Here is a 13,999-nt window from a genome sequence, read left to right on the forward strand (position 1 = left end):
GCTGTGTAAAGCATCAGTTGACAGTAATACATAATTTATTGCATTTTTTATTAGGCTATATATTACACTGAAGCAAGCGGTAAAATGGAGTTAAGAATGTATCGCCTCTTCGGGTGGCAACTTTATTACTACTCTTTATTCATGAACATAAATCTTTATTCCTATAATTGCAAATGTAGTGGATTCCTGGGAAATCTCAACCTCCATTGCAACTGTATGCTACTTGAAATGCTATAGCATACAAGGTAATCCACACCTGTGTGTGCTTCAGGGTGCCCTCTAAAACCATCCATGCAATGAGCTGCTTGAACGATACAGTGTGTTCTAAGCAACATCTCTGTCGCAGTCATCATAAAAAAAAATGCCCTGCCTAGCTCTCTGAGGGACGTCAGGCCCAGATCACCACCGCCAGCACTTCCTGCCTCTTAGAGGGACCAAGGTACACTATTATGCAGGTGCCTAGAATTGGGCTAGATTTGTATTATGTTGTATTTATTAAGGAACCCCATTAGGCAGCAGCTACTCTTTCTGGGGTCCAGCAACATTAAATCAAATCAAATTGTATTGGTCACATACACATATTTAGCAGATGTTATTGCGGGTGTAGCGAAATGCTCGTGTTCCTAGCTCCAACAGTGCAGTAATATCTAACAATTCACAACAATACACATATCTAAAAATTACAAAATGTGTTGCATTAAGGCAACATATTACATGACATTACATTTTTCACAACACATCAGGCAACTACTCTACTACTACATATCTATAATACAAAATCCATGTGTACTTGTGTGTAGAGGGGGTGTATTATCATGTGTAGGCGTGTGTGTGTGTCTCTTCACAGTCCCTGCTGTTCCATAAGGTGTATTATTATCTGTTTTTTAAATCATCAGTTACAGTGCATTCAGAAAGTATTCAGACCCCTTCCCTTTTTATACACTTTGTTACATTACAGCCTTCTTCTAAAATGGATTAAATTAAATGTTTTCCTCATCAATCTACACATTGTAGCCCATAATGACAAAGCGAAAACTGGTTGACATTTTAACAAATGTATTAAAAATAAAAACAGGGGTCTCCCGAGTGGCACAGCGGTCTAAGACATTGTATCGCAGTGCTGGAAGTGTCACAACAGATCTGGGTTTGATTACGGGCTGTGTCGCAGCCGGCCGCGACCAGGAGTCCCATGAGGAGGCGCACAATTGGTTCAGCGTCGTCCGGCTAGGATGTCCTTGTCCCATCGCACTCTAGCGACTCTTCGTGGCGGCCAGGCGCATGCGCGCTGACTTTGGTCGCCAGCTGTACAGTGTTTCCTCTGACACATTGGTGCGGCTGGCTTCCAGGTTAAGCGAGCAGTGTGTCAAGAAGCAGTGCGGCTTGGCAGGGTCGTATTTCGGAGGACGCATGGCTCTTGACCTTCGCCTCTCCCGAATCCGTACGGGAGATGCAGCGATGGGACAAAACTGTAACTATCAATTGGATATCACGAAATTGGGGAGGAAAAGGGGTAAAAAGTACAAACAATTCAAATATATACATATTACTAAAATAAATAAATAAATAAGACCCTTTGCTATGAGACTCAAAATTGAGCTCAGGTGCATGTTTTCATTGATCATCCTTGAGATGTTCCTACAACTTGGAGTCCACCTGTGGTCAATTCAATTGATTGGACATAATTTGAAAAGGCACACACCTGTCTATATACAGTTGAAGTCAGAAGTTGACATACACCTTAGCCAAATACATTTAAACTCAGTTTTTCACAATTCCTGACATTTAATCCGAGTAAAAATTCCCTGTCTTAGGTCAGTTAGGGTCACCACTTTATTTTAAGAATGTGAAATGTCAGAATAATAGTAGATAGAATTATTTATTTAAGATTTTGTTTATTTCATTACATTCCCAGTGGGTCAGAAGTTTACATACACTCAATTAGTATTTGGTAGAATTGCCTTTAAATTGTTTAACTTGGGTCAAACATTTGGGGTAGCCTTCCACAAGCTTCCCACAATAAGTTGGTTGAATTTTGGCCCATTCCTCCTGACAGAGCTGGTGTAATTGAGTCAGGTTTGTAGGCCTCCTTGCTCGCACACGCTTTTTCAGTTCTGCCCACATATGTTCCATTGGATTGAGGTCAGGCTTTGTGATGGCCACTCCAATACCTTGACTTTGTCCTTAAGCCATTTTGCCACAACTTTGGAAGTATGCTTGGGGTCAATGTCCATTTGGAAGACCCATTTTCGACCAAGCTTTAACTTCCTGACTGATGTCTTGAGATGTTGCTTCAATATATCCACATACTTTCCCATCCTCATGGTGCCATCTATTTGTGAAGTGCACCAGTCCCTCCTGCAGCAAAGCACCCAAACAACATGACGCTGCCACTCCTGTACTTCACGGTTGGGATGGTGTTCTTCGGCATGCAAGCCTCCCCCTTTTCCCCCAAATATAACGATGGTCCGTTATGGCCAAACAGGTCTATTTTTGTTTCATCAGACCAGAGGATATTTCTCCAAAATGTACGATCTTTGTCCCTATGTGCAGTTGCAAACCGTAGTCTGGCTTTTTTTATGGAGGTTTTGGAGCAGTGGCTTCTTCCTTGCTGAGCGGCCTTTCAGGTTATGTCGATATAGGACTCGTTTTACTGTGGGTATAGATACGTTTGTACCCGTTTCTTCCCCATGTCCTTGGCTGTTGTTCTGGGATTGATTTGCACTTTTTGCACCAAAGTACGTTAATCTCTAGGAGACAGGCGTCTCCTTCCTGAGCGGTATGACGGCTGCGTGGTGCCATGGTGTTTATACTTGCATACTATTGTTTGTACAGATAAACGTGGTACCTTCAGGCATTTGGAAATTACTCCCAAAGATGAACCTGACTTGTGGAGGTCGACAATTATTTTCTGAGGTCCTGGCTGATTTATTTAGATTTTCCCATGATGTCAAGCAGAGAGGCACTGAGTTTGAAGGTAGGCCTTGAAATACATCCCACAGATACACCTCCAATTGACTGAAATAATGTCAATTATCAGAAGCTTAACCAACTTGCCAACTTGCCAAAACAAAACAAAAACTATAGTTTTGGCAAGTTAACATTGTCTGTAGAGCTCCCAGACAGGATTGTGTCGAGGCACAGATCTGAGGAAGGATACCAAAACATTGAAGGTCCAAGAAAGTCCAATCAAATAAATAAAATTGTATGTCACATGCGCAGAATACAACGGGTGTAGACCTTACAGTGAAATGCTTACTTACAAACCCTTAAACAACAATGCAGTTTTAAGAAAATACCCCAAAAAGTAAGAAATAACAATAACAAATGATGAAAGAGCAGCAGTAAATAACAATAGCTGGGCTATATTCAAGGGGTACCGGTACAGAGTCAATGTGCGAGGGCACCGGTGTCGAGGTACATGTACGTAGAGTTATTAAAGTGACTACGCATAGATAAGAGAGTAGCAGCAGCATTCCAGTGGGGGGACAATGCAAATAGTCTGGGTAACCATTTGATTAGTTGTTCAGGAATCTTATGGCTTGGGAGTAGAAGCTATTTAGGAGCCTCTTGGACCTAGACTAGGCACTCCGGTACCCCTTGCCATGCGGTAGCAGAGAGAACAGTCTATGACTAGGGTGGCTGGAGTCTTTGACGATTTGTAGGGCCTTCCTGCGACACCGCCTGGTATAGAAGTCCTGGATGGCAGGAAGCTTGGCCCTGGTGATGTACTGCAACCTGTCAGGATACTCTCGATGGTGCAGCTGTATAACCTTTTCCACTACAGCCCCGTCGATGAGAATTGGGGCGTGCTTGGTCCTCCTTTTCCTGTAGTCCACAATCATCTCCTTTGTCTTGATCACGTTGAGGGAGAGGTTGTTGTCCTTGCACCACACGGTCAGGTCTCTGACCTCCTCCCTATAGGCTGTCTCACCATTGTTGGTGATCAGGCCTACCACTGTTCTGTCATCAGCAAACATAATTATGGTGTTGGAGTTGTGCCTGGCCATGCAGTCATGAGTGAACAGGAAGTACAGGAGGGGACTGAGCATGCACCCTTGAGGGGTCCCTGTGTTGATCAGCATGGCGGATGTGTTGTTACCTACCCTCACCACCTGGGGGCTGCCCGTCAGGAAGTCCAGGATCCAGTTGGAGAGGGAGGTGTTTAGTCCCAGGGTCCTTATATTAGTGATGAGCTTTGAGGGCACTATGGTGTTGAATGCTGAACTGTAGTCAATGAACAGCATTCTCACATAGGTGTTCCTTTTGTCCAGGTGTGAAAGGGCAGTGTGGAGTTCAACAGAGATTGCATCTTCTATGAATCTGTTGGTGCGGTATGCAAATTGGAGTGGGTCTAGGGTTTCTGGGATAAAGGCGTTGATGTGAGCATTGACCAGCCTTTCAAAGCATTTCATTGCTTCAGACATGAGTGCTACGGGTCGGTAGTCATTTAGGCAGGTTACCTTAGTGTTTTTGGACACATGGTCTATGGTGGTCCGCTTGAAACATGTTGGTATTACAGACTCCAACAGGGAGAGGTTTAACATGTCTGTGAAGACCCTTGCCAGTTGGTCAGCGCATTGCTCGTAGTATACGTCCTGGTAATCCGTCTGGCCCTGCAGCCTTGTGAATGTAAACCTGTTTAAAGGTCTTACTCACATTGGCTGCGGAAAGTGTGATGACACAGTCGTCCGGAACAGCTGATGCTGTCATGCATATTTCAGTGTTACTTGCCTTGAAGCAAGCATAGAAGTTATTTAGCTCGTCTGGTAGGCTCGTGTCATTGGCAAGCTCTCGGCTGTGCTTCCCTTTGTAGTCTGTAATAGTTTGCAGGTCCTGCTACATCCAACGAGCGTCCGAGCCGGTGTAGTACAATTCGATCTTAGTCCTGTATTGACGCTTTGCCCGTTTGATGGTTCATCTGAGGGCATAGCCAGATTTCTTATGAGCTTCTGGGTTAGAGTCCCACTCCTTGAAAGCGGAAGCTCTACCCTTTAGCTCAGTGCGAATGTTAACTGTAATCCATGGCTTCTGATTGGGGTATGTACGTACAGTACAGTCACTGTGGAGACAACGTCCTCGATGCACTCATGTGGTGTACTCCTCAATGTCATTGAAAGAATCACGGAACATATTCCAGTCTGTGCTAGCAAAACAGAACACAGTGTCCTCCATCATTCTTAAATGGAAGAAGTTTGGAACCACCAAGACCCTTCCTAGAGCTGGCCGCCAGCCAAACTGAGCAATCAGGGAAGAAGGGCCTTGGTCTGGTAGGTGACCAAGAACCCGATGGTCACTCTGACAGAGCTTCAGAGTTCCTCTGTGGAGATTGGAGAACCTTCCAGAGAAGGACAACCATCTCTACAGCACTCCATCAATCAGGCCCTTGTGGTAGAGTGGCCAGACGGAAGCCAACCCTCAGTAATAGGCACATGACAGCTCGCTTGGAGTTTGGCAAAACACACCTAAAGGACTCTCAGACCATGAAAAACAAGATTCTCTGGTCTGATGAAACCAAGATTGAACTCTTTGGCCTGACTGCCAAGCGACACGTCTGGAGGAAATCTGGCACCATCCCGACGGTGAAGCATGGTGGTAGCAGCATCATGCTGTGGGAATATTTTTCAGAGGCATGAACTGGGGCACTAGTCAGGATCGAGGGAAAGATGAACGGAGCAAAGTACAGAGAAATCCTTGAAGAAAACCTGCTCCAGAGCGCTCAGGACCTCTGGGGTGAAGGTTCACCTTCGAACAAGACAACGACCCTAAGCACACAGCCAAGACAATGCAGGAGTGGCTTCGGGACAAGACTCTGAATGTCCTTGAGTGGCCCAGCCACAGCCCAGATTTGAACCCGATCGAACATCTCTGGAGAAACCTGAAAATAGCTGTGCAGCGATGCTCCTCATCCAACCTGACAGAGCTTGAGAGGATCTGCAGAGAAGAATGGGAGAAACTCCCCAAATACAGTTGTGCCAAGCTTGTAGCGTCATCCACAAGACACAATGATGTTATCGCTGACAAGCGTGCTTCAACAAAGTACTGAGTAAAGGGTCTGAATACTTATGTAAATGTGATACTATTAAAAAAACATGTTTAAAAAAAAAAATGTCCCCCAAAAAGGAAAGTGTTTTTTGCTTTGTCATTATGGGGTATTTTGTGTAAATTGATAGGGGGAAAAACTATTTAATCAATTTCAGAATAAGACTGTAATTGAACAAAAATGTGGAAAAGGTCAAGGGGTCTGAATACTTTCCGAATGTGCTGTACCTGATGTGGAATAGAGTTCCATGTAGCCATGGCTCCACATAGTACTGTGCACCTCCCATAGTCTGTTCTTGACTTGGGTACTATGAAGAGACCTCTGGTGGCATGTCTTTTGGAGTATGCATGGGTGTCTCAGCTGTGTGCTAGTAGTTTAAAAAGACACCTCAGTGCATTCAGCATGTCATGGATATTATTAATGTTAGCTCCCTGTGTACATTTAAGGGCCCTGTTCTGAGCCAATTGTCATTTTCCGAGGTCCTTCTTTGTGGCAACTGACCACACGACTGATCAGTAGTCCAGGTCGACCAAACTAGGGCCTGTAGGACCTGCCTTGTTGATAGTGTTGTTAAAAAGGCAGAGCAGTGCTTTATTATGAACAGACTTCTCCACATCTTAGCTACTGTTTTATCAACATGATTTGACCATGACAGTTTTACAATCCAGGGTTACTCCAAGCAGTTTAGTCACTTCAACTTGCTCAATTTCCACATGATTTATTACAAGATTTAGTTGAGGTTACGGTTTAGTGAATGATTTGTCCCAAATACAATGCTTTTAGTTTTTGAAATACTTAGGACTAACTTATTCCTTGTCACCCATTCTGAAACTAACTGCAGCTCTTTGTTTAGTGTTGCAGTGATTTCACTCGCTGTAGTAGCTGGCGTGTATAGTGCAGAGTCGGGGGTGTAAAGTCATAACACATGTGTTTTTCCCGGCAGCAGACTAAGATCGATAACGTCAAACGCTGCACTGAAGTCTAACAAAACAGCTCCCACAATCTTTTTATTATCAATTTCTCTCAGCCAATCCTCAGTCATTTGGGGCGGCAGCGTAGCCTAGTGGTTAGAGCGTTGGACTAGTAGGTTGCGAGTTCAAACCCCCGAGCTGACAAGGTACAAATCTGTCGCTCTGCCCCTGAACAGGCAGTTAACCCACTGTTCCCAGGCCGTCATTGAAAATAAGAATGTGTTCTTCCTTGCCTGGTTAAATAAAGGTAAAAAAATATATATATATATTGTGCAAGTGCTTGTTGAATGTCCTTCCCTATAAGCGTGCTGAAAGTCTGGTCAATTTGTTTACAGTAAAATGGAATTGTATCTGTATTCATCATGGGCTGTGATCAGCTGGCCTGGTCAATAAGTGAATTCAAACAATGGTGAGTGCAGCAATCAGTGTGTTTGACCAGGCAAATATTCTGCATCAATAAATCAATTCAATACATTTGATTAGATGTAGCTCATCACATTAGAACACCCTTTGCTTGTAATCCAGGAATTCTCCATGGTTATAATACGCTTATTCATGTCCAATATTCAACAGCACTTACTAGACTAAAGACTACAACAAACCAATAGTGTTGAATTAGGGGAGACTGATCGCCCATTAGCACTTTAGGGGACCCATAGTGATGCAGAGTACCCTATCCTGGCCAAACAATGGGGGAAGATTTTAAATCACGCTCATCCAGGGGGTATATTGACTCCTCTGAAGGCAGCTTAGTGAGAAAGGCTATTGATTTGCCATTTTCTGAAGACTAGAGGTGGCTCAAGGTAAAGCATGTGGGCTACATTTAGAATGATCAATCTGTGGATGACTTGTGCCTGGTCAAAAACTCATCCATGCATCCATTAAACATTAGCTTTTTATCTAGGCTACTCTATATCAATTTCATTGTCAAGAACTCCACATACAGCACCTGAGGAATTGTTCATGTGCAGGTGTAAAAGATGCACGATATTGGATCTGGTCTACTTTTACCTGATAAAGGATAGACTCACTTTTTTAAAGTCTCATTTCTTGGCGTGGTCAGCGTTTTCACACAGGGTCTATTTTCCAAGCATTTCTGAAAGTTTCAGGGTGACTTTTTCTGACCAAACCAAATATGGCCTCCCTTTGCGGTCTCTTTTGGAAATAGAGTAAGACATTCTGTAAAGTACAATTACCGATGGTGATCTGACTGACGCAGCTGTAAAAGGTTCCCGTTCCAGTGGAGACGTTGTAACTGCCACTGCTTGGTTCACGGTCTGGAAAGACAACATTATCAGTGGTTGCCCTTGATCAGAGCCACTCTCACATCACACTCAACCTTCAAGAACATGTTTATTTTCCCCAGATAACCTGGATTTATCCCATGCAAGGTCACCACACAGTAGTTGATTTACTGCGTTGGAGTTTCTTGGAGGACATTTTTTTGTTTTTTGGAACAGAAGACAAAAACGCCCCCATTAGTTCGATTAGCTTTAATGGAGGAGCTAAATCTGTCCAGAGGCTGCTGCTGAAACTTACTAAATAAATAACGTCTGTTTTTGGATGGACTTTTGTGTCTGTGTTGGGGAAAGTGCTGCAATATAATCAATACTCTACTCAGAGATACATGTTTCCATTAATTCAGGAGGATGTTTGTTGTCGCCACTCTGAAAATGAACTGAAAACATTTGCGCCGAACTATCCAATATGTATTTAAAGTAAAGGCACACTAAATAGGTCCTAAATTGCAATACTGTCTCCACGTACACTACAAGACCTATGTTGAGTCAGACTGCTCAAAAGATGCAATGGATGCATTCATTAGCCAAAAAGGCATTAACATTTTGGAAACGTTACTAATTATATTGGGGCGGCAGGGTAGCCTAGTGGTTAGAGCGTTGGACTAGCAGGTTGCAAAAGGTTGCAAGTTCAAATCCCCGAGCTGGCAAGCTACAAATATGTCGTTCTACCCTTAAACAGGCAGTTAACCCACTGTTCCTAGGCCGTCATTGAAAATAAGAATTTGTTCTTAACTGACTTGCCTAGTTAAATAAAGGTAAAAAATGGATATATATATTGAGGGGAAAGGGTGCCAACAATTACGTAGGCCTACTTCAGATAACATGATGCAAACATTTTTAAATACATCTTGTATTTCCACACTTGGTGTCATATTGGAATACTCGTGTGCATGCATGTCAGTGACTCTCCATAATGGGTGAGCAGTTTTGCTGGCTACGATTATGAGGGTCATCCAGTCAAATAAAAAATTAACCTTGAAAACTATGGCTGATGAGCTGAGAAATAACCAATTAAATCTGGGTCATCAAGGGAAATTAAAAAGTTAATGTTTAATAACTCTGAGTTGGCCTATAGAAAAACAATCACATTTAGGCTTCATCAGGACTATACATGATTTATATTAAGCATCTATGTACTTGCTTATGGCTGCCCTTAAATTGTTAATTTAAAGTTAGTGTGGGATGTTAGTGTAAATTGTAGCGCACTGTACATTTTGCTACATTGTATCACCACCCATGCACCAACACTTATCTACATAATCAGATATACGAGCTCCTATGTAAAGGGGTTATTCATTTGTTTTCATTAATCTCGCGTCGCCTACTTTGCAAACCTCACAGAAAACATATACAATGCTTTCTTTGGACTTTACCTGCTGTGGAACAGGAGGATAGCCGCGTGTCTGTCGCCAGTGCTGGGCTTCCAGGACACACCCGTCCCGTTTCATCCTGAGATTGCAGACAAACAATATTTTCATTGACATCTCCGGTTTTACATCCCCGTTGCTGTTCGGTCCCTCCGCTGCATATCCCTGGTTGAATCCTCATACCCTTGTTGAGCTGACGAACCAACCGAACATCAGTCCCAGAACAGTCATGATCCACGAGCATCATCACCAGCAAGTTCAATTCCTGGGATATGTTAACCAGCCTACATGTCTCGAGCACAAGTGTAGCTAATATTTTAATGACGATAAATAAATACAGGAACCTAGCCTACAACTACTCAGGATGTATAACGTGTTTTTTTATGGATCATTTGGCTTGCCATTCTGTTATCGGCCACCCTGACTTCGTCCTTCCAGGAAGCTTGGAGAATAAGGTCGATGGATTTAGCAGTGGGCGAAGTTTGGGACAGGCGAGGTTTTCATGCACGTCATCTCTCGGTGGCACCCTGCCATACTCTCCTGGCGGATCATAGGCTGCAGATCAATAGATGGACGTGATCCTACAGCTAGAGACTTGCAAAATACGCATCGTTATAAGTTAACCATGAGTGTAGCATATTGCTGTAGCCTAAGCCCATTAAATATATTTGAACCTTAGAGGCATTTTCTGATTTAAGCACACAACCTTTTATTGATAAGTACCTACATTTGACTGACGTAAAACAACACATTCTGTAGCATATAGCACATTGTGTGTACCCAGGGTCGTTACATTATAGAAAAAATATTTCACTAGTTCTAATGCCAGGGTTTGAGTTTTCAACCGAATGTAGGGATAGGGTAACCCGTGATACCACTCTGAGGGTGTCTCAGGTGCAGTTGGCATATGCACAAAAAAATAGGACAAATAATTATAAGCACCCACCAAATTATTATTGTTGTAGATCTGTGGCTACATGCAATTACGGACTCTCTCAAAGAGGGGATTATACTGCACAAAATGTCTACATAAAAATGTATGAATGAATCAGCAGTCAAATATAAGTAGATTAATGCATCACACATCAACTCTAAATTGTGGATGGTTTGCATGGTACAGTGAGTACAGATGGCTTTTATCATTAACACAGATAAACAGCTAGGTGCAGAGCTGGTCCACAGCATCTTTCAGCACTGTCAGATTGTGCTATAACCTTGAGTCGCAATATTTTAGTCAGGATTTCACATTGGAGGGAGCTCTTTATTATGCAACTGTTCCAAAACACGTATGCAATCAAATTCTCAGATGATTCTACCCAATGAGGAATACCAGTGTTTATCGACCTGTGGAGTGGTGTGATGAAAATGGTATAATCTGGGATCACCAGGAACTGATCATTGGTGTCCAACAGGATGTCTAAAACACACCTGTCTTGATCAAACCAAATCAAATTCTATTGGTCATATACACGTGTTTAGCAGATGTTATTGCGGGTGTAGCAAAATGCTTGTAAGTTTGATATGATCCACAACCAATCCATTCAAATCATGGGGCCATATCCTAAAATGTCCATGTGAATTTAATTTGCAGTAAGAGGTTCATCAGCAAATCTACTTATGGCATGTAGGCTAAGGTCAAGGTCTTTTGGGTCAAGAAGACAAATATGTTTTTGCTCCACCATTCAGTTTCATGTAGTACAGAATGACAGTTTGGTATGATATAGCAGCTTCTGCCACCCTGTACAGCTTAAAAACACGATGTTGACTCCTTCAAGTTTGTTAAAAAAAATGTCCTTTAAAAACAAGGATAAAACTTTTCGGTGCAGCGGATGAAAAGTATGTGTGCTATACATTATGTGCTTGCTCAGATGCTGTGAAGTGGAATCTCAGCTAAATCGGTGTCTAAAACAAACATGGAGGTATCTAAAATGTATTTTCAGCATGGGCATAACATTTTTTTTTATAGGACACAGTTTGCATTGCAACATCTTAAAACAGGAAAATACTGGAAAAATGTGGAGCATGTTTCATAATTTCTTTGTGTGCGTGTTTGTCAACTTTGGGTGGAAAAGCTCCTCAGCAAAGCACAGCACGGTGGAGGAAGGCCCTGTGGCCCAGGGGAAATAGCCCAGATCCGTCAGGTCATTACTCATAGGCCGATATCCTCAATGCCGTGTTCTACATTCACAAACATAAGACGAAGGACCTGGGGACTTGAAGTTAGGGTTTCGCCTTTGCAGGGAACTTCTGCAAGTATCCCTCGCTTTACCTTCACATCTTTCAATGTAAAAGGGGGAAAATATAGAAAGTTAGAGCTGGGCTGTTTTAAAGGGCCAGTGCAGTCAAAAACCTGATATTCCTGTGTAAAGTACTTTTTAAATTCAGGACTAGTAGGCTCAATCTTTGTCTGGAAAACTGTTTTTTAATGTTTGGCAGATTTTGCTGCCATATGCTCTGCTTCTCTTATGCTGAATTCAATCAGTACTTCACATATCAGTGTCTACGCTCTTCAAAAAAAGAACCTAAAAGGGTTCTTCAGCTGTCCCCATAGGAGAACCATTTGAAGAACCCTTTTTGGTTCCAGGTAGAACCCTTTGAGGTTAATGTAGAACCCCTTTTCACAGAGGGTTCCCTTTTGGAACCCTTTTTCTAAGAGTGTATTTCACACAATTACATTCAATGTTATTATTCACCACGAAACAGTTATCTCTCTTCAAAGTACATTTTGAAGAGACTTTTTGGGGTCACTAGCAGCTGCACTGTCGCACCATCAGACCCATAAAGAGTTGGAGAAGTTTACCTCTAATCTCTGTGAAACACAATAGATATTTTCTGATGAGCTACAACGTTATCATAGTCATTTGATATGAACGAAACAAGACCATGGGTTCATCTTATGTCAAAAAGGGACACCAGTCAGTCACTTTTATCTGGCATCCTGCCTCTTCCCAGGGTACAGCTTCAGTAAAAGGCAACCTGACACTAAATGTGTGTGTATGTGTGTATGTGTCAAAGTGAGAAACAATCAATGTCAGTTGCCTCACACCAAGCAGCTGTATGATACACAGCAGTGTCTTTCGTTTGCTTGAGTAGTGTTAGGCCTCACTACACAGAAGTATGTCTTCATTTCACTCACCAAGTAGCCAACAGTGCCTCCTTGCAACCAAAGAGTATAGTCTATAGTCTAGATACAGAAAGAGGCCCAGAATCTGTCATCCTTGAAGCTGGAAAACTACGTAATCACAGCTTCTTTGGCTAGCTCAGCCAAACAGTACAAAAGACATGTGACCATGTCAAGCTACAGTAGTACAAGTTGTTGTGTTGGAAACTTTGACAACAAACTTTGTTGTAGTTATTGTGTTTGTATTGAATCTGAATCTTATTAGCCACATCAACACAACACTTGTGAAAGCCATCCGTTAGGATGGAGTAGCCCACACACATCAAGCAGGAACCTGTGTGTTACCTAAGAAGAGACAGAGAGGTGGACTCATCATTGCCTTTCTATCTGGGTTCACGTGTCTGCAATATGAGGGCTTGTTCCACTAAGGCTGCGCGGAGTGCTGACTCAGAGGCTCCCTTTCTCACCCTCTCTCTCTGGCAGCAGGGGGTGGGGTTATGCCAGTGAGTAGATGCATAAATAGGCCATGTGCACGACTCCCACTAAACAGATCTCCAAGGCTATCTGTAGCATGACAGATTCCCACTAAACAGATCTCCAAGGCTATCTGTAGCATGACAGACTCCCACTAAACCGATCTCCAAGGCTATATGTAGCATGACAGATTCCCACTAAACAGATCTCCAAGGTTATCTGTAGCATGACAGACTCCCACTAAACAGATCTCCAAGGCTATATGTAGCATGACAGATTCCCACTAAACAGATCTCCAAGGTTATCTGTAGCATGACAGACTCCCACTAAACAGATCTCCAAGGCTATCTGTAGCATGACAGATTCCCACTAAACAGATCTCCAAGGCTATCTGTAGCATGACAGACTCCCACTAAACAGATCTCCAAGGTTATCTTTAGCATGACAGATTCCCACTAAACCGATCTCCAAGGCTATCTGTGTATGCATGACAGATTCCCACTAAACAGATCTCCAAGGCTTTATGACTTCCCACTAAACCGATCTCCAAGGCTATCTGTAGCAAGTAAATGCTGTGTGCCATAGGTTATGAACACACTTTTGCACATAGCCTACCACCATGTACTACAGTATAACACTCGTGCCTCTTGTATTGTCATTCAGCAGAGTGATCTTAGAGTGTAATAGGTCCATTTGTATTTCTGAATGTCTATTAATTAATGTTC

The 13,999-nt window shown here is 42.7% G+C and overlaps 1 protein-coding gene across 2 annotated transcripts in view; it reads right to left on the bottom strand.

Annotated features, from left to right (window-relative positions):
* LOC118392597 (anoctamin-4-like) overlaps positions 1–10,202 on the bottom strand; it is a 49,836-nt gene extending 39,634 nt beyond the window's left edge. The window contains exons 1-3 of one of the 2 annotated variants that reach the window (XM_052460610.1): positions 9,863–10,202; positions 9,686–9,761; positions 8,208–8,288 (exon numbers count right to left, since the gene is read on the bottom strand). In XM_052460610.1, coding sequence (XP_052316570.1) covers positions 8,208–8,288; positions 9,686–9,761; positions 9,863–9,910 — 205 coding nt within the window. In that variant the 5' untranslated portion in view covers positions 9,911–10,202. Of the gene's footprint in view, positions 1–8,207; positions 8,289–9,685 lie in introns of both variants that reach the window. The other variant, XM_052460609.1, reaches the window with a different exon arrangement.
* Between the last annotated feature and the right edge of the window lie 3,797 nt (positions 10,203–13,999).

This window comes from Oncorhynchus keta, chromosome 13 (genome assembly GCF_023373465.1).
Source record: "Oncorhynchus keta strain PuntledgeMale-10-30-2019 chromosome 13, Oket_V2, whole genome shotgun sequence".
Taxonomy (NCBI): domain Eukaryota; kingdom Metazoa; phylum Chordata; class Actinopteri; order Salmoniformes; family Salmonidae; genus Oncorhynchus; species Oncorhynchus keta.